This window comes from Schistosoma haematobium, chromosome 6 (assembly GCF_000699445.3).
Source record: "Schistosoma haematobium chromosome 6, whole genome shotgun sequence".
Taxonomy (NCBI): Eukaryota; Metazoa; Platyhelminthes; class Trematoda; order Strigeidida; family Schistosomatidae; genus Schistosoma; species Schistosoma haematobium.
Genome location: NC_067201.1, coordinates 23,762,974 through 23,790,301, shown reverse-complemented (window position 1 = coordinate 23,790,301; position 27,328 = coordinate 23,762,974). Strand labels below are relative to the sequence as shown.

The following is a 27,328-nucleotide window of genomic DNA, read 5'->3' as shown; positions in this document are numbered from 1 at the left end:
TGCCTGAACATTAGCTCCGGAATGCCCCATTCGTTGTCGGTTACTTAGTGGAGTGAACCTTTGAGGTTCAGGAAGCTTGGTTCCGGTTGGGTGATCACGAATGTTTGCTGTATTGTATCCAATCAACGAATTGTCTCGTATTCTCCTGTGATTTGGGAAGACCGATCATAGGCGGCTAAGGCGGTCTTCGTACAGTTTGTCCCTCAATCCAGTAACTCCTGAATAGGACGATTATGTTCGTGTTTTAAGATATTCATGTAGCTAAAAGTCGCAGATCCGTCAAACGAATGTTTAGATGTAATGCAGTAAAGCCTAGAACCACCCTTATTTTGGGACAACTTAGCCCACAATATTGTCAACGACCATGACATAGAGGTGACGCAAGCGCCGAGGTAGTAACCTAACGCCGTATGTCAACCCTTGCAAAGTCTTTGACAGGATATTGAGTACGAATGTGACACAAGGGCTCAGAATCCTAAGTCGATGATAGATCATGGTTCGCGGTATCAGGTTCCCTCTGATTCTACGTTGGGTCTGGTGAAATTGTGCTTCAACGGAGCAAACTCTAACTCTGGGGAACAGAGATCGGATTCTAAATGCCGGGGTTTAATAGTTACAACGGCGTCCACTTCTACAGATGAAAAAATGTGCTCATTATTAGTGACCTTTTTCTGTGTTAAATCTGACGTTTGACGACATTTTCGGTTTCAGACTGTTTGGGTTTAGTATTCGGGAATTTGTGCTCCGACAATCTAAAAACCGAAGATTTATTGTATGACTGTTATAATAATTATGACATAAATTTTTGTGGGTCGATATAATTTACAAATAAATCATGTTATCTAGACTGGAATAATGTTCTCTCGATATTTTAGTCGCAAATTACGAACGTGCCGACCGATCATGATTCATTGACAGACTAGAGCAATAACACAAACGTTCCTTAACTTTGTTTTCTGAATTTTCTGAATCACGGACTTTGAAATTTCATTTTGGATCAACGTTTTTGGTTATACCTGTAGATTTCTTCGGAATTTCTTTCACGTTTGTATGAAAGAACTGTCTTTTTGGGACAAAGCTGATAAAAACGAGGATCAAAAGAGAATACAGCATTGTAGGGTGAGCTTCCCGAAGCTAGTCGCAAACCGTTTGATTTGAATGGGGGTAAACTGATTACACTAGTGACCAGAGTATGGATTTTGCTAGGATTAGTTCTGCCAGGTTCAGTTTAAGTAAGGCATTACTCAAGAAGAAACAACTAGAAAATTGGCTCGAATTGAAAAGAGGGTTCAAGATATTAGAGATACAAGATGTGGTTGAGCTTGCTAGATTACCGCAGGATTTGGGAGGGGGCCAACCAGTCACTTACATGTAGTTGTGAAGTAAATAATGTGAGTAACACTGATTGTAATGTTCGTTTGGAGAAGGCACCCACCAGTTCATATTGTCGCTTGTCACGTAGGTCTAGTCGGTGTATACAAACGAGATAGGCAGCTCAACCACGTTTGTAAATTATATGCTATGATAGAATGGCTATGAAGCGGTAGCGTGCGGAGTTTTCGAAAATGAACATTTATAACAAGCAAACAGGAAGAAAGACGACAAATTCTATGTTACCTATGTTGTAAAAGGGTTGTAACAACCTGAGGGACCAAGAGTTGTTCGAAAACACATTGGCAATGTCAAAACATTGCAGCTCAAGTATTTGGTGCAAACATTATATATCCTACTATCCTATGTTGAATGTTGAGGGTTTTGCGTGTTTCGAATGATAATCTCACTCTTCGAATGTTGTGTTTTACGATTTGGATAGAAACTTGCTAAAACCACCAGTCTGGATTTTTTCAGAGCCGAGAATAAAAAGTAATTATCAGCAAGAAAGGCTTTCGGAGTTTGATATTTTCCTTTACTACACGACGCAAAGAACTTGTAAGGTTCAACCGTTCAAAAGCAGACATTCAATAGTTTAAAAGGAGAAAGTCGAAATTGTCATACATATAAACAATTGGTATAATATTTTCAGCTTGACGGCAGGTTACTTGTCGATTCCAAATAGCTTACCTCTGGAAGCTAAATGCGGAGAAAGCGGAAGTAGCATTTGCTTTTATTGCATCTCCCTGATGTTTACTATTAGTATCTAGGCTACTGTTCGCAAAAGTCCTAAATCATGTTCCACCTATACTGTTACAAGTTCCTGTAGGAGCGATGACTACATAGGAATTATCCGACCCGAGTCTCCACTGTAGTTCACAACACTGTTAGTTGACATGCTAAGAAACTAAATAACGAACAGTTATAGCAACTTCATTTTTTCAGCTTTGCTAGATCTCTTTAGGGTTGTCTTTAATCAGCTTTTCATTTGACGACGCTCAACTGATTGTTATTGTCAGCACAGCTATGAAACGAAGAATCAATAGTAGGATTGATGATGAGTAAGTAATCTTGTACTTGCCGTTTGCATGATAACGAAAAAAGTTTACTTCCCATTTTTTCATGATTCATACTGGATATTGTGATTTTTAACCAGCTGTTAGGTCGAATATGTCCGGAAGTGTTCACCTATCCTGTTTTTTCGAAAGTCTCCCTGAAGCTTATCATAATCTTTGAAAAAGGTCGGTGTCAAAATTTAAAAGGTCAATCCTGAAGAAATTTAAAGAGACGACATTAATCTTCAAAGAACAAATTATTTGTTCTGATAACTGATTCAACAACTAAGACTTTAACCGGTCAATTAATGATGACTGAAGAGCTAACTGTTTGATCACGTGCAGGTCAGTGTGACATTCATCAATTTCAGCGAATCATCTAATAAAATATCTCAATTGGAACTGATGCAGAACCTTCAAACCTTTGTAATAAAATATAAAGTGCAAGATTTGTAAAAGACATTCAATTCTTATAAAGTCTAGATATATTACGTCTGTAAAATTATGGTCTCATTCGGCATTAGTACTACTCTAATAAAAGACCCATTCTCAAAATTTTTGATTTGTAATGGTGTAAATGCCTGATCTATAAGATCTTACGTGGAGGTCACATCATTGTTTAAGCTTGCTCGTCGTACTATCACAGTGAGCAATAGGATGTTTAGTACCTAGGAATAACACAGAGATAGAATAACGTTTGTTCTCTCCTAGAGTAAGCTATTGCGGATGGTATCCGACCAACAGATATTCAGTACCTTGCGTGAAAATTTTTTTCGAACTACCTGAACTTTCTTGATGACGATTGTTATAATTCTCCAAGTTTCACCTCCTTACAGTAGAACTGACTTGACGTTCGTATTGAAGATACCTCATTTTGATATTTGTTGATAATTGTTTTGAGTTCTACATGTTCTTCAATTGCAACAATTCAGCCTTTGATTTGCCTTTACACCTACATCAGATTATTTTTGTTCATCGATGATGCTGTCAAGATATGTGAATATAAAATATGCAATTGCACAAATGACTATTAAAATGTCTGTAATTTGTGCAGTTGAGTCGCTATACTAGCACATCTTAGGCATCACCAAAAACCTAAAGACGTATTGTTATAACGATGAGCGAGCGCAAATAAAACAATCGATTTACACAAACTTAAGATGAAGATATGGGATATAGTTTATTGAAGAGTAATTACGAAGGCGGCATTTACGCCTTATGTTGTTACATCACATTGGTGTCGTATGTCTTGAAGATTACTAGCTTGTACTCACTATCTTTTTATTGAGCATAACTTTTCAACCCTCAGTCGTTAATATTTTCGTACATCTCTTGGAAAAAGATACTTCCTGTCTGTAGTTATTTTTTTGTTACGGCTCAACCAACCCAAGAAGGCAAAATTAGAGGAAACTAAAAAGAAGTTTAAAAAAGGCATTCTGTAAGAAAATAAGAGGTAACTTTAAAGAAATAGAGCCAAAACCTCTCGTCTCACCTCCAGGAAGAAAATAGTCCGAAATTCCACTTTGTGTCATTTTGCGTTTGAAATGTCGCTGGACGGTCTGCTTTTTGTCTAAATGCACGTCTAATTTTCTATCTTTTTCATCTGTTTGCATAAGATTCACGTATAGTTCTATTCATTTGGCCTTAAATTTCTATGTTTGACTTCATATCTATTACAAAACAAGTGTCTAGACACAATCGACTGGGATAAAAACAACACATCGTTTTGACCGGAATTAACATCAGAGTTTACAAGGAGTTTAAAATGAAATATATTCTTGTCATTCATTTTCGTTGGAAGTATAGTTCTTTTGCGTTTATGATGATTTGCGAAGGAATTTATAGGTAGTGGGTTATTCACTAATAATGTGTCCTAATTGTTGAGCGCATATGTACTCAGATATGATCTCATTTCGCGCACTTAATTCGTCTCAACGTGGTAGTGGGAAGGCATGTCCATAGTAGCTTAGCAGAATCATGTCGAAATAACCAGTGAGACTATAATTTATTGACGACGTTTGTGCGACGCTAAAGTGGTCTTGAGAATATCCACCTACTGATTAGGGCTAAATGAGGGTTTTAAACCTGTGTGAAGGATATGAATTGTTATTCACAGTTAATGATAAGGGATAGGGATAAGATTTATGTTTTTCACCATGAACCAACATCATCTAAAATACCAAGACGCTAATTAGGCAAATGGATAAAGAATTTCGCTTCGAAAACCAAGACCTGTTGTCGTAAATTTGATTGGTTTGTCCAAAAATTTTAGTCTCGCCAATTAACCTTCATTTTTGTTAAATATTGTCACGTTTGGAAGAGTGCTTTATATGCGCACAATGCTATGGAGTTCTGCTAAATGAACAAGATCGTATCTAGGTAATTTGGTACACTAGCAATCCCATAATGTACAAAAGTGAGTTTTTCCCTTCGAGCGACATTGAGATTTTAATCTGTTAAGTTAATCAGAAGACAGCAAAAGTCGATAAAATATTCATTGGACTCGGGGTATGTACATTGGGATTTTTGCATTATAGCTGTGGTTCTATGGGTTGACTTACCTTAAAATGAAAATATAACAGAGTAGGTTAAAAATTGTCTCTTAGTATTCCACCCATCATAACTAAGTCATCCTTTAGTCGATGCTGGGATAATGCTTCAAGACAACTTTCGAAACTGTCCAGTGTTAGTTAGGTTAAATATCTCAAAAATTGCACAACTACCGATTCTATGAACACATTCCAAGAGACACGAGTTGCTTTTCACACATGATCTCCCGAATTATGTTTATCTAGTCATGGTTTTTTGAATTTTCAATGGAATTCACAAAACTAGATTTCAGGAAATTTGGTTCAGTCTTTTTTAGTATCTAAGTCACTTTTATAAGTTTTAAAAGCTTATGTGGGGTTACTTGGATTGAAAAATAAAAAGGAAATTGCACGATCATTGGAAGCCTATTCACCATCACACCATAAACGTATTTAAGTATCTAAATTATTTGCAAATACTTTATGAAATTAAAGATTTTTTCCTGAAATAATTGTCTTATTAGTATCAGAAGGGGTTTTGTGGATATCATAGTAATTTTAGTAGTTGAGATCATGAGTCTATTGAAGCTAGACCACTATAGAAAACCTGGAAGCACTGAACGGCCGTTTCGTCCTATTGTGAGACTTTCTCCCTACGAACTAATTCTTTCTTCCTGTACTATATCCTTCCTTATATGCAATCTATCTTTTATATATTACCACCATTAAATTAACTACTTCTATGAATCCGGTGTTCATCTTGTTCTGCTAATGAGGTGTGGCAGGTTGGACCGATGCATATATGTGCCTGGTCCTATGTTATAGCTGACTGATTGTAGGGCTCCTCCGCTGAGTCTTATTATTCGAAATTATTTGAACTATTTAAAATGATCTTCATTCATTTACAGTTTACACATCCCTATGCTAACTAATAAAAACGAAAATCTTAAGAGATTGTTGCATAATGTAATCTGGATAAGATTACGGTGAGACCGAATTCGTTGTTTAGTGTCTACTAAACTTGTATCTTATATAGTATAATCTTGTCTTAAATGTATGAAACCAAAATACTTGCAATCGTTAATTTTTCTTACCTGATTTTCGTAAATTAGGAATTATTTCCACTTACATAAAAAAACTGTTCATTATAAAACGGTTGACTCATTTTCAGAATTCGATCTATTCGAATGTGTTGAAACGAAATATATCATCATGTTCAAGTCAACCAATTTTCTGTTGAGATTTCCAGCTATTCAAAGTTTACTCAATTCTTCGGAATGTACAAAAGATATATGTGAGTCTTCTTGTTTAGTTTTTCTTATATAGAATCTTTCTGTTTAGGTAGTTCTTCATCTTTGAATCGATGGTACTTAAGTTATTTACGTGGGACTCGTGTTCTTAAACCACCTAAAAATCCATTTGTTTATGATAGAGATTGTAAGTCATCTTTTTTTCTTAATTCTTATTACTTTGTTATTTTAAAAAAATAATAAAGGGGAAAATGAACCATACAAACCGAAAGCTAAAGATGAATATCTTCTACCTGTCAAATCTTTAAAAGATTTTCAAAGGTTCTCTCTCTATTTAACACTTTTCTTTATCAATGTATTCTGATTAAAGTTTAGATGAACGCTGTAAAAACATGTTTACCTATAGTTTTGTTTATAAAGTAAATTGTATATTTTCTTTATTCAACTAATTTCATAATAATATCTCTTCATAGAGACAAGAATTTCAAGAAAATCTTAATGAAATATTAAAAGAATTAGGTTTTGAACCTACAGATGATTCATTAGCTGCAAAAAGTAATTGAGAAATACATGAATATCATTCTCTGTTCAACTTTAGTTGTTCGAATGACATTAGAATTACGTTATAAAAAATGGCGTTTAAAAGAACATCCACGTGTAAGATTCTAATGATGATGACGATTTTTTTCTTTTATATTCATTGTATTTACTTTATATTTATAGTGTATCACATTGAAACTTGCAACTAAATGTCTTATGAATGCTCGACAACGTACTTTAAGATTGTTACGTGCTACAAATTTATCTGAATTTCATAGAATTACATCTGCTTTAAAAGTTGTTCATTATGAACATGTGGATCCTTATCGATTATATACTGATGATCCAATGGTTCAACGTAAAAATTCTTTTCGAAATGAATGTTATCAGGTAAGATATTCAGATGAATTAGATATTTATTAAATTGTCAGTTTGATTTTATATTTCTGGCTAACGTATTTTTAGTGAGCTAGTTTTCTACGGGATGAGGTCGCTAACTCCCATCCCCAAACCTCCTCCTTTATCTGGGCTTGGGACCAGCAGTAGCCCCAGAGGGACTTCAGGCAGTGTTTTGATTTTACATAACTAACTTAAATATCTATTTCAAAATGTCATTTCACATCGAATATAGTTCTATGGTAAATAGTAATTTAGCAAATTTGAATCCCTTCCCATGAATATAGACACATGTGTTTGACGTGTGGTTCTCAGTATACTTGTGTTTTGACTATGGCTTTTCGGTTTCACATCATTGTTTAAACCGTTAAATTGTTGTTTCAAAAATCTCATCCTCACCGGCGTTATATGGAATAATCAAAAATTACTACTCATAAATGTGTACTACTAAATCAATATAACAAGTTTGCATTCAGACATTAAGATCGACGTTTTTTGGCCATATCACTAGAAGACACTCTAAAATTCTGTAAAAACTAAGGTCTAGTGAAAGACCATTGTATCTAGATTCATAGGTTCAGTCCATTTATATCTTGACCACAGTTGACGACTGCTCCGTAATAAAATTGAGCAAAGCTTGCGTAAAGACCGAGAAACCTGGTGGTCGGAGCTTGCTAATGAGTTGGAAGCAGCAGCTGCATCTGTTAACTGCCGGAAGCTCTTTCAACTCATCCGAGCCACTGGCAGCAATAACTATGGTGTGAGCTAAACAATCTGTGAAGATGACGGGATGCTAATCACTAACATCTATCGACGTCTTGGACGATGGGCAGTTTGACTGGTCTGCTGCTCCAGCAACATCGACTAGACAGTCCTCCTCCTCACAGCCTGTGACGACTGATCCACCAAATGAGGAGAAAGTCCGGAAGAAACTCCAACTCTTGAAGCGCTACAAAACACCGGGCCCAGATAAACTGAAGGCATACAACCATCTCTCTAAATTGTTTCATCCACTCGACTTCAGTGGCTTGTACATATTCTACAAATGTCGTTTCAAAGAATTCCACGTCGTGTATTATTTCTCGACTCTGGGAGTGGTTGGAAAAAGCGGAGAGGTGGTCAGTGTATGACATATTGTCGTGGTATAAAAGAAAGTTATACGGGACTGGCTTCTGTTGATCCTTCAAAACTCCCTGGTTAGGGTCCTAGAGATGGTGTAACACAGTGGCTAGAGACGTTATCAGATATGGCTCAGAATAGATATCAATGGCGATCCTCCTGTAACTTTCTTCATAAAAAATGGACATAACTTCTTTAACTAGAAGAATTATTTCTGGTTTTACCTTTCATTATCATATACTAATTTCTGTGCGTTATTGTTCCCTTTTTTCTTATAATCACTTTACATTTTCTATCTCTTCACATTCTCGTTGTTATTGTGTGGCGCATATGTATCTAGTGCCACCCCCCTTGCACCAATATTTATGTGCTCAAATAAATAAGTAGATTTATATATGTACAGGGATCGATTCATTGTGTTCACATATATTAACTATCAATTACATCGGATAACACAAAGGTTTTATTATATGAAACATCTTTTATTCTCATCTGAGTTTTTAATTATACCATTGTTATGATTTTATGTCCGGCTTTTTATCCCGTGATTTATCCACCAATCAAAATACGACTTATACAATCTTAACACTATGTCAAACCAATGACGTTCGACCGGAACGAGCAGCCTAGCGTCCTTATTGGTCCTATGTCTGCTTAGCTCATCCACTTGAGTCCAGAACACCGATACCAGCTTCTGCAATATGAACCGAATCATTTATTTCAGACATACTGTGTTTATATATCAAACAACCAGACAGCAACGCACCATAAAATAGGAAATAATATTTGTACACAATGAAGCCCAAAAAGTGGCCGTGAATGTGGGAGACAGTAGTCAATAAACTGAACATAACTTAAGAACCGTAAATCGTACAATAATAACCTATAGGTCAAAATAAAGCTTATAACAAGGGGAATATAAATATGCCTAATCTAATTATTGAATAGTTATACCATAAGAATGTATAGATAATATTCGGGATCACCGGGTAAGTAATAGTGAGGTTGGACGCAGGGTATTAGGAAATGATGGTAAATCAGTTGATGAGGTTATGAATCTTCATCGACTGAAATGGTTGGGCCACGTGTTACGTATGCCTGAACACCGATTACCACGACGTGCAATGCTATCCGGTATTGGAGATGGTTGGAAGAAAGTTAGGGGCGGCCAAACCAAAACGTGGCATCAGTGCATGAAGTCACTAACTTCTAGTCTGAGCCATGTTGGTAGATGCAGACTACTTGATTGGGGTCCGCGTGACTTTCGTAACCAATGGTTGGAGACTCTTGGTGACATGACTCAGAATCGATCACAATGGCGTCGGTGTATACATTCCCTGTCTTCATTTAAACTAAGAGATTAAAACCACTTCATATCTTTCTTTCTACGAACCAATTCTTTCTTCTTGTACCATATCTCTATATGCAATCTTTGTTTTATATATTACCACCTTTGACCTAACCACTGCTATTAATCCAGTGTTCATCTTGTTGTGCTGATGCAGTATGACAACCTGAACCGACGCACATATGTGCCTGGCCCTACGTTGTAGCTGACTGACTGACTGATAGATAATATTAGTCCATTAATAGGTCTCAGAGGTTATTCGTAATGTAATCTTCACTAGGATATAACAACCATCAGTAGTATATTACCATAACTTGATATTTAATGAATAGTCTAGTAACTAACATTTGAGATTGTTTCTCTTTTGATCCTTTTTTTTTAATATTAGGAACGTATTCGTAGAATAACTGTATTAAAAGCGAATCTTATATCATCTCAACAAGAATTTTATACTGAAAAAAATGAAATATTAACAAATCTATTAAATGATTTAACTTTATTAGTTGATTCTAATAATTCAGAAATGAAAAAGAAAGAAGCTCAAAATTTAATGAAACAATTATTTCATGAAGTTATTGAAGAACGTCAATTGACTAGTTTATATAAACCAATTAAACATCAATTTTTATGGTATCTTAAAGAAGCTAAACAACGTGAACAATATCTAATGATGAAATCGCAAAAATTAGAAAAACAACAACGTAAATTAAGAAAATAATTTGAAAAAAATGGTCATCATTATTGTTGTTATCATAGTCAACCTTTTGAAATTTCTTCTTAATATGTATCGATATGTAAATCATATTGTATTTCATATGATTGTTAGAGATCTTTTTAAAGAAAAAGTAATGTGTAATTTTTACATCTTAAATATCTTAGTGGAGAGTCAGATTTGCCTATTGAAATGCTATTACATGGCTACTTACTTACTTACGCCTGTTACTCCCAATGGAGCATAGGCCGCTGACCAGCATTCTCTAACCCACTCTATCCTGGGCCTTCTTTTCTAGTTCCATCCAATTCTTGTTCATTTTTCTCATGTCTATCTCCATTTCTCGGCGTAATGTGTTCTTTGATCTTCCTCTTCTCCTTTGACTATGAGGATTGACTATGAGGGCTTGTCTTGTGACGCAGTTGGGTGCTTTCCTCAATGTGTATCCTATCCACTTCCAGCGCTTCTTCCTGATTTCTTCCTCCGCTGGGATCTGGTTTGTTCTCTCCCACAGTACGTTGTTGCTAATAGTGTCCGGCCAATGGATCTGAAGTATTTTGCGTAGACAATTGTTAATAAACACCTGTATTTTCTGGATGATGGCTTTCGTAGTTCTCCAGGTTTCTGGCTAAGGAAGTTCTATTCACTGCCTTGTTGCATCACGGGTGTTGTTTATGAAATTGAGAGGACGAAAAGTGAACATCCGACACGTTATCCAGTTTGGTGGACACGGAGAGTTTACCTAGAACGAGTTGGAAAACCTTCATTCCAAACCTATAGTGTATATGGGCTACAGGATCCTGAGTGAACAAATGACGTATGAACCAATTATCGGTCACGAGTTGCCATGGGAGTGCATCTCCCAACGTAATGTGTAATTTTTGCATCCTAAATGTCTTAGTATGATCGAGAGTGGAGAGAATTAGATCTGCCCATTGAAATGCTATTATATGGCTAAGGAAGTTGTATTCACTGCCTTCTTGCATTATGGGCGTTGTTCATGAAATTGAGAGGACGAAAAGTGAACATCCAACACGTTATCCAGGCTAGTGGACACGGACAGTCCACTTAGGGAAGTTGGGAAACCTTCATTCCAAACCAATGGTGCATATGGGCTACAGGATCCTGAGTGAACAAATGACGTATGAACCAATTATCGGTCACGGGTTACCATATGACTGCATCTCTTAACGCTGCTCCACTGCCTTGTGAATTCAACCGTTAGGTTGAAGGCTCCGGGTATGACATCCTAAGAAAACCACCTGCTTCGGTTTAGGCACTCGGACAGTATCCCAACCCTCACAAAAATCGAATAATTTATATGGTGCCCCCTTGTACTAATGCTTATGTGTTTAAGTAAAATAAAGCAGTAGTACTATTATATTTTTTTTCCTTCTTATTACTTTTCACGTCATCACTTTCCCTCTTGAAATAACGGATCAGTAATCTTAATTAATCTGCTAAGCATTCTATCTTCTTACTATTACCATTTTAAATTGAACTAAGTTTACGAAAGTGTTGTAACGGGTGACTGCAGGTTAAGATAGCAGTGTATTTATCGATCGATTACAGTGACACGTAAAACACGTAAGGACGACCTAGAGTCCTGATTAGTACTGCTTCCCTGTCTAGCCCAGCCAGTTGAGTCTAGAACGCAAGTCACAGCCTTTGAGTTATGAATCGTTATATTTCAAACATACTCTGTTTATATACCAATCAAACAGACCACATCGTACCATAAAAATAGAAAACAACATCTGTACAATATTTAACGAGTGAAATAAATAATGGCCAATAGGAAATGCCCAACTAATAGACTGCTATTGAAGTTAGCAAACCTTGGTATTGCCGGACCTCTTTTAAAATGGATTAAGGATTTCCTAGTAGGTCGTAGGCAAAAAGTAACAATAAGTTCCAAGTGCTCCATCTGGAGACCAGTACTTAGTGGAGTACCCCAAGGTTCCGTCCTAGGTCCTTTACTTTTTATAATGTACGTTAATGATCTTACAAGTATAGTACAGTCTCGAATGTTATTATACGCTGACGATGTAAAAATTTGGCGAGTAATAACTAGAGACAAAGACGCATTTACTCTTCAGGCAGACTTAAATAATGTGATAAACTGGTCTAAAAAGTGGCTGATGCCTATCAACTCGGAAAAGTGTGTCTACATGCACTTGGGGGATTCAAAGGTTAATACGTACAACATAGGGGATGTGTCATTACCCGTAGTCCGGTCTCGTAAGGACCTAGGGGTGACAGTGAGCAATGATCTTAAGACGACGGCCCATTGCCGGGAGGTCGTAGTTAAGGGGTTTCGAACCCTCTGGGCTTTAAAAAGGACACTCACTAAGCTTAATACTACCATGTTCACCACACTATACACATCCTTATTGAGAACTAAGTTAGAGAACTGTGTTCAGGCTGCAAGCCCCTGTTTAAAAGGTGACTCAGACATACTAGAAAAGGTACAGAGGGCAGCTACGCGTGCAATTCCGGAACTCCGGGGTTTATCATATAAAGAGCGGCTTGAAAAACTGAACCTCTTTACTCTGTCCTATCGCAGACTAAGGGGAGATCTAATTTCGATGTACAGAATACTGAGAAATGATTTCGGACCTAACTTATTCTCTCTTTCTTCCCACTAGATCGGGACACCTCAGAGGACATGGCAGGCGAGTAGAAAAGCCAAGAACGAACAAAATACCCGTGGCATACAGGTTTTCACACCGAGTCATCAATACTTGGAACCTGCTGTCTGAAGCAGTGGTGTCCGCACCTTCAATTGACTCTTTCAAGAGAAGACTGGACACTCACAGAAGCATACTAGAAAAGGAATAACATAGGCCGTAGGCCCTCTATCCTTACTACACAAATCTGAATCTGATTTAGAGTCCAAGGACATCATTAGACTTAACATGATAATGATTGGTATATTCCTCAGCATCCCTAACAGAAAGATACAAAAATTTAAGTTTTTTTTTGTCCTTTTTTAAATTAAAAATAATTTAAAGATTTTTTTTTTTTTTGGTTGTTGTTGATTTCTACCCTGTGTTATCGATCGATTGCAGTGACACGTACGGACGGCCTAGAGTCTCGATTGGTCCCACTTCCCTGTCTAATTAGCCCACTCGTTTTGGTCCAAAAAAAAAACCCCCCCCCGGGGAAATAAAAATTTTTTTTTTTAAAAAATCCCCTTTTTATATACTAACCAAGCATACCACATCGTACCATAGAATAGAAAACAACATTTTGTACAATATTCAACAAGTGAACAGATATCGATCAATAGGAAATGTCCATTTAAAGTCCAAGGACACCATTGGACTTAACATGATAATTATTGGTCTATTCCTCCACATCCACAACAGAGATAAAATGAATTCACATTTTATAGCACAAATTTCGTTGCTCTAATTTATCAAAGGGGTTCAACTAATATAAAAAGTAATTTATCATTCAACGAAGTGCTAGTATACATTCAAATCACTGATTATGTATATTAGAGTCATTTTAACCCTGAACTTATTCAAAGATGATCTATAAACCTTTAAGAACTTATAAATAATGTTGAAAAGTTGTTAATATTTTGCTTATTACAATTTTTTAAGAGAGATTTTATTGACTTAATACATGTTTGTACTTACTTTTGACATCTGGTTCCGGCGTTATGAAGACCTATTTAAATTTGATTTTGCTAATCAAGATGATGCTTTGAAGATTGGGCAGACCACGTACTGTGCCGACAACTCAAAAGCCTCGTACTGCATGCGGTGATCACCTATGTTTGTTGTGACAACTAGATTGTAAAGTGTCTTTTCACGATTCGACGTTCACTGGGGTATGTTACATAACGCCAGCTGATATAAATTTACTTGATTTAGATTGGTTCTACCAGTTGCATTTAGCTGATGTCCTGTTAAGCACTGTATGCCATCTGATGAAACAACCCCATGAACCTGTAGTATATACGAAGTTAATGACGGAGTTTTCAACCATTTTCAGCCTGTATTGGGTCAGTGCACTGTTATGAAAGCAACACTTCGGTTGAAACCTGGAGCTAAGCCTGTCTTCCGTCCAAAGAGACATGTGCCGTATGCAGCATTATCGAAAGTTGATGAAGAACTCAATCGTCTTGAACTACAGGGAGTTATTACACCTGTTTCTTATTCTGCCTGGGCAGCACTCATTGTGGTTATTAAGAAAGCAAATGGCACAGTACGAATATGCGTTGATTTCTCAACAGATCTTGATGCAGCTCTGGAACAAAATCATTACCCGTTGCCAGTTCCTGCAGATCTGTTCACTATGCTAAATGGCGGAAAATGTTTTGCAAAGCTGGATCTCGATGATGCCTATCTACAAGTGGAAGTGGCTGAAGATTCCAGAGAGTTACTTACCATAAATACTCGTCATGGCTTGTTTCAGTACAATCGCCTAGCATTTGGTGTTAAAACAGCTCCATCTATTTTTCAGCAACTAATGGATACCATTCTATCAGGTATCCCGGGGGTCGCAACTTATCTCGATGTTATCTTAATTGTTGCCACATCGTTAGAACAGCTTCGAGAACGCACCACAACTGTACTACAACGCGTCAGCGATAACGGATTCCGATTCCGCCCAGAAAAATGCCGGCTTTTCCTGAAGTCAGTAAAATACTTAGGATTCATCTTTGATGCCGAAGGTTGCAGACCAGATCCTGAAAACATCCGAGCTATAAAACTGATGCCGACTCCCACTAATATCTCTGAGCTACGATCATTCTTGGGACTAATTAGCTACTACTCAGCTTTTGTTCCGTTGATGAATCACATACGCGCCCCACTAAATTATCTTCTGAATAAGAATACTATTTGGAACTGGACAAAAGAGTATGAAGCTGCATTTTGCAAGCTGAAAACAATCATAAGCTCTGAAGTATTATTGACGCACTACGACCCATCCATGCCAATCATTGTGGCTGCAGATGCTTCAGCTTTTGGACCCGGTGCTGTCATCTCACACCAGTTTCCGGACGCAACAGAGAAAGCTATTATGCATGCATCTCTCACATTAACTCCAGCGGAAAGAAAGTAAAGCCGAACAGAGAAAGAGGCTTTCGCCCTTGTGTTTGCAGTACGCCGTTTCCACAAATTCTTGTGCGGTCGAAGATTCACTTTTCTCACCGTTCACAAGCCTCTTCTCACAATTTTCGGTTCAAAATCTGGTGTTCCAGCCCGTTCTGTAAACCGTCTCCAGCGATGGGCTTTGATTTTGACATTCAGTACCGGCGCACCCAGCAGTTTGGTCAAGCTGACGCCTTGTCACGAATTATCAGCGAACAACATACGGCGGACGAAGATGCGGTTATTGCCTCCCTAATGACAGAGGACCACGCGCAATGTTGCCTGACAACTGCTGTTCGTGCTTCGCAAGTCTCAGCAGCTGAAATACAACCTAACTCCAGGAACGACTCCATCATTAAGAGAGCGATGAAATACGTCACCAATGGCTGGCCGTCAACTGGACTCAATGGTGACTTGAAGCAGCTTTACCGCCGTCTGGACTCATTATGTGTCGTAAATGAATGCTTTATGTTTGGAGATAGAGTGGTGGTACCAGAGTCCCTACGATCAAGAGTGCTAAAGCAATTCCACATCGGTCATCCTGGTATAAAACGAATGAACTCCGTCGCCAGAAGCTATGCTTATTTGCCCCTCATGGATCAACACATCGTGGATTTAGTAGGCAAGTGCGCACAGTGTCAGCAATCGGCTAATTGTAACGCGAAAGTACTGCCGGTCCCATGGCCACAGCCTGAGTATCCCTGGTCTAGGATACATGTCGATTTCGCAGGCCCAATTACTGAAATCACCTATCTAGTCGTTGTTGACGCCTTTTCGAAATGGCCAGAAATCGTTCCCGTCATGCCACCAACGACCACCCAAACAATGCAACTTTTGACGGAGATGTTCTCCCGCAACGGATTACCAGATGTAATCGTATCCGACAACGGTTCGCAGTTCACCTCAAGTTAGTTTCAAGAATTTTGTGAACACCTATCGATCAAACATTTCCGTTCTTTACCTTACCACCTACAGTCAAATGGCCAAGCAGAAAGATTTGTGGATACATTCAAGAGAGTTCTAATCAAGTTGACAGGGGAGGGGACACCAGTAGAAACAGTGCGGAATTTCTTGTTTCTTTACTGAACAGCACCTAGTGATATGCTACCAAAGTAGAAGTCCCCGGCAGAGATCCTGATGGGAAGGAGATTGAGGACGATCCACAGTCTGATGTGCCCAAAAACCACACCACCACCATCTCAGACCAAATCTCAGGAGCTGCCAACGTACGATGTTCGATGCCCGGTATTCGCTCGAGACTACAGAGCAAATCATGGTCCTTGGACCGAAGCACGTGTGGTTGGAAGACTAGGCCAAGTTATGTGCGACGTAAGGGTGGGAAGAGACACGTGAACTAGACACCGAAACCAACTACGAGAGCGGATAGCCGCAGACCGCCCATCAACATGAGTAAATCTTCCCCTTGACATCCTGTTTGATACCTTCAACTTACCAGCAGCCCCACCACGAGAAAAAGCTCAACAACAAGCTGGTCTCCGTTCCAGAAGGTGACCCCTCCGACAGCGGCGAACAAAAGTCAAGATGCAAGTCGACCCCAGGAAAGTATGCTATTAAAAAGCGGAGGTGTGTTGTGGACATTAGTTCCCCAGAACTCACTTGGAAAATGACCTAATTTTGTAATTTTAATTAGAAAATTTGAATTTCTTTGTTTTTGCGCCCAAAGCGCTCTTGTCACCTTTATGTCGTATTTTCCACTTGGGAGAATCTTAAATCCCATTGGTCCATTGTGTCTTAGTATACTATTTTGTAACTCTCCCTAAGGATAGTTTTGTGCTATATATATATATACGTTTTGATTTGTGTTTGTTGTTATCGCTCGTTTCTGGCTATTCGCGGAATATACTTCCCCTATTTCAAGCTTGGACTTCTTCCTCTAGTTAGCGGTGCTGGGACACATCAATTAGCTAGCTTATTGGTCACCGAGTTTTTGTTCTGTTCGCAGTCTAAATGAACTCGTAACCGCTTCAAACCTAGCAGATTTCCGTGATAGTGGTTGTACACACGTGTCCATATTGAGACCATTTGGAGAGGGAGAGCTGACTCTCCCCACTCTCAGCCGTACCAGGGCATTTTGGGGCTTGTGAGATTATCCCGTTTGTAATTGAATAGCCGTAAAAAAGTGATGAATTCATTTTATCGTTCAGATCTTGTGACTTACTGCATTGCTTAAAAAGTAGTTCAGTTTTATACATGAATAAACATATCTACTTTAGTTTGTGTAAATTCTCTGATACATTAACAAAGTGTAATTATGTAACAAACAGCTGGTAACCAAACATGTGGATATATTATTCTGTGTAAGTATTTTGCACCACAATAGTCTGTAGCATCTAATCTATCACAAATAGCGTAATATTATTAGGCGTTTGTTAAGAACACATGAATGAAGAAGCTTTCTTTATCATTTACTGTTTAAGTACAACCAGTCGTAGAATTGGTAAACAGTTTGCATATTTTTACGCATTAATTTGAGACACTTTGATTACTCGCTAGAGGTATCTCCTGTGTGATTATTCACCAAGTAAATAGTGGTTGGCAGTAATACTATGGACTACGCAGTTACACTTCTATGCTGATAGAAGAATTATTTCATGATTTTAGCAAATGAGAAGTGTCATTCACATGTAAACCGCAAGCATCTTTTGAATTTATCATGATATTTACGTGGTCTTGCTCATCTGCGTCGATTGAAATGTAGACCTTGTTCCACGTTTTAATCACGTAGAATCAGTAGGACTGAGACTTCATATGTGTCTCAGCTAACAACTTCAAACCTATCAGACAGACACATTGATCTTGATATAATTACTCCTCCATTCGTCTAAGAATAATAGGGGCTAGTGGTAATTAAATCTGCCTGCCGACGTGCTCACTCAGAATATTTAAATGTGATGAATCGAACTCCATCCAGATTTACAAGACATCCATACGGTTACTTGATCCTGTGCGGATACTCAGGCCTACAGTTAGTTATAGAGCAACCTTGCGGTGACAGTTTTCATAGGCAAGGAATGCAGCTAACGGTAGGATCCAGGACTCGTGTTTCATCAGATGGATTTCAGAATTGATGTTTACGTCGGGAATCATCTCTCCTCTAAAACTTGTGAAATAACGGCCATATCGAAGCAATCCCTACAGGTTGCACATATGCCAGCTAAGACCGACCAAAATACCGTCAAGAATATCAGCAACGAAATAACTCGAAGATACTTACAAATTAAAGTAGAACGACTTCCATATATGGAGGAAAAATCAATTGTCAGCCTAGTTTAAATAGAATTGGAAAGGTTTCTACCAGAGGTCTGAATCAACGAAAGCAAATAAGTCTAAACTAAAAGTGAAGTGCAATCTAACGAGGTTTGTTGTACTAGTTACTATTCCGTAGTAGTTCAATGTGTACTCAATGATTCACCAGTTAAATCACTCACTGTTCAATCAATCGGGTTTTAGTTTCAAATTGCACTCTACTGATATCAGTTTGGTCACCCGATTAGTTGTATTTCTAGTTCTAAAAGATAAAGGGTCACTTTAAATTAAGTACTTGATAAATGAGTTAGATTAGATTGGAAAAAAAACCCAGAAGTACCAAAAATTGGTTCATTTCTTAATGTGTAGTTGATCAGTAATGAGCTTATACAGTTATAACAGACCGGGGCTGATACATATGCACATCAGCCCAGGTTACTACATCTCATATTAAGACAGCAAGAAAGGGTTAGCAAGATAAATGCTCAAACTAGTAATATCAGCTCGAGTCATAAAGATTAGACATAGAAATTGTTTACTTGATTCTTCGCATCGATGTTTAGGACTGTAATTGATCAGTCTCTCTTACTGACATATATGCATCCTGTGCGAACTGCTTCAATTCACACAAGCATTATAAGCAATGTTGGATAGCGGCTAGCAATGGAATCCAGTGGTTATCAGGACTTTGTAGCTAAATGTATAACGCTATGGCGTTCGAAGCGAATGGCACTGAGTTCGAGTCCCAGAGTGAACATCAACTCAGAGATACAGGTAGATCCATCTGAAGAGTCCTGAACGGGATGAAACGCACGTCCTGAATCCCACTGCTAGCCACTATCCATCTTAGTCATGGATTCAGTTTGACGGTCAATAACTTTATGAACTGATATCGTGACGTCCCTAATCTTAATCCATCCTATTCCGATGGCCAATATATCGTATCGACTTAAATGGGATTTAAAAAAACAAACCAAGTCATGCTGGGGTTCTAGTTTTAAGAAGAAGATAACAAGTAACTTCATCTCCGCGAATGTGATTCAACATATTCCGGAAATCGATCATTAATAATTATCATGACACAATACTTAAGTGTATAACGCGATGGCATTTGAAACGAACGGTAACGGGTTCGAGTCCCAAAGTTCACGTCAACTCTGAGATTCAGGTACATCCAGCTGACAAGTTCTAGATATGACGAAAACGCACGTCCTGGATTCCACTGCTAGCCACTATCCATCTTTGCATATTAACAAAATTGGTTGAACTCTATTCATGAAAATACAAAAAATATATTTACCTGAATACCAAAATTTTATTTGTACATTGAATCAATTTTGTTTGAAATCAAAGTTAGAACAAAAAGAAATTTGTCGGACAAAGTTTTGAACTGATATTCATGTTTGTCTTTGATGCTGATGATAATGATGAAATAGTTTAAGTTTATATTTTGTTAACCAACGATCGAATACAGGGAATCGTTGCATAATAGCACAAAAAAGATTTGCCGGTATTAACTGATGCCTACTGATAAGTTCTTCAATGGATATACGAACCTAATTTGAGAAGAAAAGATGAGAAGAATGGAAAAAGATAAATTTACAAATTTGTCTCCACTATCCAGGATAAAATCTCGGATGAAGCCCTGAAGTCAGACATAAAAGTAATTGCAAGCATGCTGTACGTTCTATTCAAGATTTTGAAGGGGGGGGAACAAGTGCCGACAGACTGAAAACGAGGTTATCTCATCAAGATACTGAAGAAAGGAGACATGAGCAAATGTACGAACTAGAGGAATCATACTACTGTCAGCACCAGGAAAAGTCTTCAATAGTGTTGCGGAACAGAATGAAGGATTCAGTGGACGTCAGCTTCGAAATACACATACCGGATTCCGTGAGGATCGGTCGTGCACAGATCAAATCGTGGCACTACGGATCATTGTTGAACGACCAATTGGATGGAACTCAACACTATACATCAACTTATTTGGCTATAAGAAAGCATTTGACATAGTGGATAGGAGAACATTGTGGAACCTTCTTCCACATCATTATTCGCCTACGATTGTCAACATCATACGGAATTCGTACGACAGACTACATTGCAAAGTCTTGCATGGAGGATAGCTCAAAGATGTAATCCAAGTGACTACCGGTGTCGGTCAAGGTTGTTTACTCTCCCTTTCTCTTATGAACACCTCGACATCTCAGGGAAAGCACGGAATACAATGGACAGCTTGGATGCAACTAGACGGTTTGGGCTTTACAAATGACCTGCCTCTTCTATCCCATGGACGTCAGCGATTGCAGGTGAAAATTGCCAGTATAACAGCAGCCCTCAACATACACAAGGGGAAAAGCAACATCCTGAAATACTGTTAGGTCCCGAGAAACATAATGAATGGTAACTTTGGGATCATTTTATGGACCGATCGACAATTCACTGCATCTGATTGGCCGCCTCGGGCTATGACAATTGGCGACGGGGTAAACAAACGATCCAAAGTTAGTCTGTAATTGGACGAAATTCAGTCCAATTATTTCGAGCAATCAGCATCCAGATTTGTCATCAGTGTTCTTGAACGACATTGGTTATTATTCATACAGTAATTTTGATTGCCGGTGCTGATTCAAAAAAAGACTTTCCTTTCCGATAGATTACAGCTGCTATTTGAGCGACAGTTGGAGTTCTTACTCAAATTACGCACGCAGCTGCTGAATCACTCATGCTTTGGAGATACGACGGAAGTGGATGGATTAAGTTCTCAATTGCACACTGAGCTGGGAAATGATTGCAGCCTCCATGAATCCTCGACAAACCGTATTCCAAACGATACATCAGTCACTCAAGATCCGCCCAGTGGTCCAGTACTCTCCATTTCAGAAACATGCCCGGTAATTGATTCAAACCCCATTATCTCCGAAACAGCATGTGCAGACAGTGACTTACCCAGCTCACAAACAGACACCCGGCCAAATGTTCATAGAATTGTCGCAGTAACCGCCCATGAAACAGAAAACAAATCGAGTAGTACACTGAATGCAGCTGCTCCAAATGGATCTCATTATTCAGCGACAGAAGTTTCTGACGAATCTAATTATCGAAATTCTTTTTTACCAGAAAATATGTCAGATGCATCAAATGATGATCAGAAACATAATACAAGTTTGATAGATGCTGATTACCTTGATGATCCATTATCTACAAATGAGGTTCCCAATAAATTCGGTCACAATATTTCAGAAGAATCAAACTTCGATTACCTCATATCAAGCGTTGTTCAGCCTCACCACTTAGTCACTTTCAGTCGACTCTCTGTTCAATGAGACAAATATGTTTTAAATAAATTTAAATTGATTGTAACTTGGGAATATGAGGATCCAACACTGTTTCGTGGGGGGGAGGATGAACCCGAAAAATTTAAAATTCGAATATCAACACCGGATCTTCAAAAAAGGGGAGGTGTGTTAGGTCCCGATAAGCATAATGAATGGTAACTTTGGGATCCATTTATGGACCAATATTATAAGTATATTTTTGTTAAATAACTCAACTTCATATTCATGTTCCTCTTATTATAAGCTTTATTTTGACCTATGAACCAGTATTATGCCCTGTCTATCAGCCACTGCTTCCCACATTCACAGCCACATTTGGCCAAATCTCGTACAAATGTTATTTTGTATTTTATGCTACGTTGTGGTCTGTTTGATTGGTATATAAACTCAGTATGTTTGAAATATAAGGATTCATACTGCAGAGGCTGAGATTGGTATTCTGGACTTAACTGGCTGAGCTAGGCGGAAAGCAGGACCAATCAGAACTCTAGGCTGCTCGCACGTGTTTTACGCGCCCTTGGTCCGATCGATAATTCACTGCTTCTGATTGGCGGCTTTGGGCTATAACAAATACAACATGGAGTACACCAGGCCAATCACACTTGGTGGAGAAACTCTGGAAGAGGTGAAAAGTTTCACGTACCTGGACAGCATCATCGATGAACAAGGAGGATCTCATACAAATGTAAAGACAAGAACTGCAAGAGTAATGACCGCATTCCTACAATTCAAGAACCCAAAGCAACTGTCAACCAATATTATAGTCAAAATCTTCAATACGAAAGTCAAGTCAGTTAGTTCTGCTGTAAGGAACTGGAACTAGGAGGACTACTACAACCATCATCGAAAAAGTACAAGTATTTTTAAACAATTGTCTACGCAGGACACGCCAGACCCGTCGGCCGAATACCATCGGCAACAGCCTATTGTGGGAGAAAACAAACCACCTTCCAGTTGAAGAGGAAATTAGGCAAGGACGTTGGAAGTGGATAGGACACACATTGATGAAATCATCAAACTGCATCACGTGGCAAACACCAGCTTAGAATCCTGAAGGGAAAAGGAAAAGAGGAAGACCAAAGAACACGTTGTGTCTGGAATTGGGATCAGATATCGAGAGAATGAATAGAAACTGGAAAGGATTGTTCAGGACAAAGTTGGATGGAGAATCCTGGTAAGCAACCTACGCTTCTCCACGAGGAGTAACAGGCACATGTAAGTAAGCAAGTAATCCAGATAGAACATCGCTAAAAAAAATAGATGTCACCAGCCCCAAGAAGCTATCCTTTGGGGTATGTGTGACCACGCTCTCAAGTCGTCAAGATAACGGTTTACACTGATTTCTTTTTTAAGTCCCACACGAAGTATTATCTTCTCATGGTAGGGGATAACCGCCCTCATATCTTTAACAACACTGAAACTAGCCTACATACATAGCTTATTGTCAGTGTATACTTTTCAATCTTTGATTACGATCGTTCCTTTTATACCATAATTGCTGTGAGAAAATAGTGGGCAAAGAAAGCAAAAGGTAGTGGCAATAGGCAATAATAGACGACTTATCAGGTTTATCAAAGAAACGGATATTGCAAATTCACGTGTTAGTGAGATTATTTCCATAAAGGATGAGACAGTGACCCACTCTCAGATCAGGAGGATTAGAACGATGGGTGGAACGCTTTGAAGAACAGTTTGACTGGTCATATGCAACCCTCCAGTTCCCTGCTATTACCATCAACCTAAACAGGATATCAACATAAGCGCCCCAATTCTTAAGGATATTAGAAATCCAGAGCTAATCTCAGGAGATGGAGAGCAGCAGGCTTTGATGTATTAACCCCAGAGATCTTCAAGGATGGCGGTTTAGTCCTATCAGTTATACTGACTCAGATACAACCTGGAAAGTGGGCAAAATCCCAACTAACTGATCTTCATTGCTGACCATCCTATTTTACAGGAAAATATACATTCTCAAAATACTAACACTCCCTCTAAATGTAAATTGTTGCCTCAAAACTGATCTACACCATCATTTAAACTGATTACAAGGAATGGAGTAGTCAAGCACGTCGACCACTTCACTTATCTTGGAAATCCAACCAACTGTTGTGGGTAAGTGTTTGACGAGATCTTGACACGGATTCAGATAGCTCGATTAGCTTTTACCAATTTACGTCACCTGTGGTGTAGGTGAGATATCCACCTACCAACCAAAGGAATAGTGCACTACCCAGCAGTTTGATTTCCGTAGCTTACTAGTATTCGATCACAGGTGCCTTCGAAGCTCTGCGCGCGCTTGTTGGAACCGTCAAGTGAGTAGGTCACTTCTCCCAGGTGAGTGATCATAAGGTTAGACGAATGGTACCAAGGTAATGATATTAAATCGCTTGGTCGAGTAGTGAGTATTTATTGATTGAGATGGTTAGAACATGTATCACATATGCTCAACTACTGCTTATCTTAACTCACAATGATGGATAGGTTGGAAAGAAGCTTTAGGCTGCCAAATCAAGACTCAAGATCAATCTATGAAGTAACTAATGTTTAGAGATATTTGGTAATATGTCACAAATTTAACTGAAACCTTATCTTTCTTTCAATCATGAATTTCACAAGTATCTTATGCATTTTATGATCCGACTAATTCTTTTTTTTCGAGTCATAACTTCTATGGTTACTCTTTTATACAACCCTAGGATCACTCTATGATGATATGACGTAACAACTTGAACCTTTGAACGAATGTATCAGGTTCTTCATTGTGTATAACTGATAAGATTTCCCATGGATATTATCGACATTCGAATATACAACCATCATGTATATGTAAGCTGATCAAGATTTATTGTATCGTTTCATTTTATAACAAAATTTGAAGTTAGGTTTATAAATTAGTAATAATGAATACTTACTCGACTAGCTAATTCATCAGATGTTTCATTTGGCAATGGATAAATCGGATCACCAATATAGGTTCTAGAAATTAAAACAACAATATTGTACTATGTGAGAAGTGCAAACAATAATACAAAAATTTTTGATTGAGATCATGAACTGATTGATGTTAGACCACCATTAAGAAACTGGAAGCACTGGACGGCCGTTTCGTCTTATTATGAGACTCCTCAGCAGTGCGCATACACGATCCCGATAACAAGATTACAACCCAGGGTCTTCAGTCTCACGCGTGAACGCTTAACCTCTAAACCACTGAGCCGGCATCCAATGGTGTTAATGTCTAGCTTCAACCAATTCACGAAATTGAGCGACCATCTTCCATTGTACTGAGGTAGATACCTGTCTCTAACTGACACGGATTAGCTCTACTGGTCACGGTTTCTCACTGGAACTCAGAGAATTCCCTCACGAAGCTAGTGACTAGTGAGCACATGGTAATTATCATATAAAAGTTAGAAACTTGACCGAATATGGAAATGTACGAAGCATAAAACCAAAAAAAATCAATTAGATGATTTGTGGATAGAACTTGTCACAGAATGAAATCAGTTAAGAATATTATTGAATACGAAGGGAGCAACGAATAGTTGTTTGATTTTATTATGGGAATTTTAAACCCAATATCCATGACACATTTATTTTATTTTATTTTAACACATAGATATTGATACAAGCAGGCACCAAATACATATGCACCACACAAATCTCACTCGATATGTGTGGGGGCTGTGATACTGCCCGGGTGCCCAAACCGAAGCAGGTGGTTTTCTTAGGCGGACACACCCGGAGCCTTCGACCTGAAAGTCTGACGCACAAGGCAGTGGGGCATCGTAAGGAGATGCAGTCCCATGGTAGCCGATGACCAACGATTGGTTCATACGCCATTCGTTCCTTCAGGATACTGGAGCCCATGTGCACCATTGGTTTGGAATCACGGTTTTCCAAATCCCCTAGATGGACTCACCGTGTCCACCGGCCCGGTTAAAGTTCCGGACACTCGCTTTTCGTCCTCTCATTTTCGTAAACAACACCCCCGCCACGAGAAGGCAGTGAGTGGGACGTCCCTGGCAGAGGCTATATACGCGTGGCCATGTGAGAGCATTTGAGAGGGAGAGCTGACACCCCATTCTCGGCCGTACCAGGGCATTTGGGGGCAGACATGACACAACCACGGATTCAATCTGAGATCTTTAAGTCATGCAGTAAACCATATCTGTTTCCACCTATGAACAACGCAGGATTCAGTAAATAAATCAATATCGACTCCCAGGATGTCAGAACCTACACATATCGACACAACAAGAGGGAGTTGCCAGCGGATCTCAACCATGAAATTCCATCAACCAATAACTTGATAGCCAGGATATAGGGGTTGAATGTCAGTTTGAAATGTGTAAAATAGATCCCAGGGATTTCAGTCGATTAGGACTCACGGTCACTTCTGTGCCGAATATTGTCGACATTATTCACTTTGTAATTTCATTATAGTCAGGACTAAAGTTTAAAAGGTATGCTATGGTCATTCATTTCAACATTTATGCTTGTATTTAGATGCTTTTTTTCTAGTCGTTTCCCAAACCTCCTTCTTTACCCGGACTTGGGACCGACAGTAACTTTAGAAGAGCTACAGGCCGGATACCATTAGCAACGGTATACTGTGCGAGAGGACAAACCAGCTCCCAGCTGAAAAGGAAATTAGGAAAAGACGATGAAAATGGATAGGACATACATTGATGAAATCACTAAACTGCATCACAAGGCAAGCCCTAGCTTGGAATCCTGAAGGGAAGCGGAAACGTGGAAGGCCGAAGAACACATTACGTCGGGAAATAGAAGCAGATATGAAAAGGATGAATAACAACTGGAGAAGATTTGGTAACACAGGGTTGGATAGAGGGTGCTGGTGGGCGACCTATGCTCTTCCACGAGGAGTAACAGGCGTAAGTAAGTAAGTTTCTAGTCGTTAACTGTACATTTTCACAAAACATTGTACTTTTACACACAATGGAACAAAAGTTATGATGTTCATTGGTAAGTCGTAACTGTAAAAGAGAAATCCTTGTCTATTTTTTTTTTAATAAAATCATTCTAAAACCTTATTCTTCAAGTTTTCATCCTTACTGACTGTTCATGGCTTCGCATATTAAAACGTCGGGAATCAACACAAGGAATTAATTACTGATGAAGAGCATCTAATTATTACATACAAATCAACTTACCTAAGTTTAACAGGAAAATAACCATAAAATATGGCTAACGGTAATCGTGTTCTTTCATATAAGCTACGCCACCAACCTATATGGATAAAATTAATAATTTTACCAAGAATAATTTT

General features: G+C 38.5%; 2 protein-coding genes across 5 annotated transcripts in view; one reads left to right on the top strand and one right to left on the bottom strand.

Annotated features, from left to right (window-relative positions):
- Positions 1–3,633: 3,633 nt before the first annotated feature.
- Positions 3,634–10,463, top strand: MS3_00011082 (uncharacterized protein). The gene is made up of 9 exons (XM_051219489.1): positions 3,634–3,668; positions 6,126–6,248; positions 6,296–6,391; positions 6,450–6,525; positions 6,575–6,623; positions 6,678–6,759; positions 6,803–6,861; positions 6,928–7,134; positions 9,996–10,463. Exons 2-9 carry the CDS (start codon positions 6,167–6,169, stop codon positions 10,323–10,325), a joined length of 981 nt encoding a protein of 326 aa, XP_051065838.1. The 5' UTR covers positions 3,634–3,668; positions 6,126–6,166; the 3' UTR covers positions 10,326–10,463.
- Positions 10,464–13,515: 3,052 nt separating this feature from the next.
- The window catches only part of TMEM68_1 (Transmembrane protein 68), a 31,158-nt gene continuing 17,345 nt past the window's right edge, over positions 13,516–27,328 (bottom strand). For 3 of the 4 annotated variants that reach the window (XM_051217184.1, XM_051217186.1, XM_051217185.1), the window contains 3 exons: positions 27,213–27,288; positions 24,948–25,011; positions 13,516–20,250 (listed from right to left, as the gene is read on the bottom strand). Coding sequence is in view for 2 of the 4 variants with exons in the window: in XM_051217186.1 (XP_051065836.1) it covers positions 20,092–20,250; positions 24,948–25,011; positions 27,213–27,288 (299 nt within the window). In the remaining 2 variants the exon portion in view is untranslated. Of the gene's footprint in view, positions 25,012–27,212; positions 27,289–27,328 lie in introns of all 4 variants that reach the window. The other variant, XM_051217183.1, reaches the window with a different exon arrangement.

Bases quoted from the DNA above. Each gene is read 5' to 3' on its own strand.
- MS3_00011082 (XM_051219489.1), top strand. From the start codon at position 6,167: ATGTTCAAGTCAACCAATTTTCTGTTGAGATTTCCAGCTATTCAAAGT. The intron at 6,249-6,295 runs GTGAGTCTTCTT...CTTTCTGTTTAG, and splicing joins GGAATGTACAAAAGATATAT to GTAGTTCTTCATCTTTGAAT. The intron at 6,862-6,927 runs GTAAGATTCTAA...TTATATTTATAG, and splicing joins GTTTAAAAGAACATCCACGT to TGTATCACATTGAAACTTGC.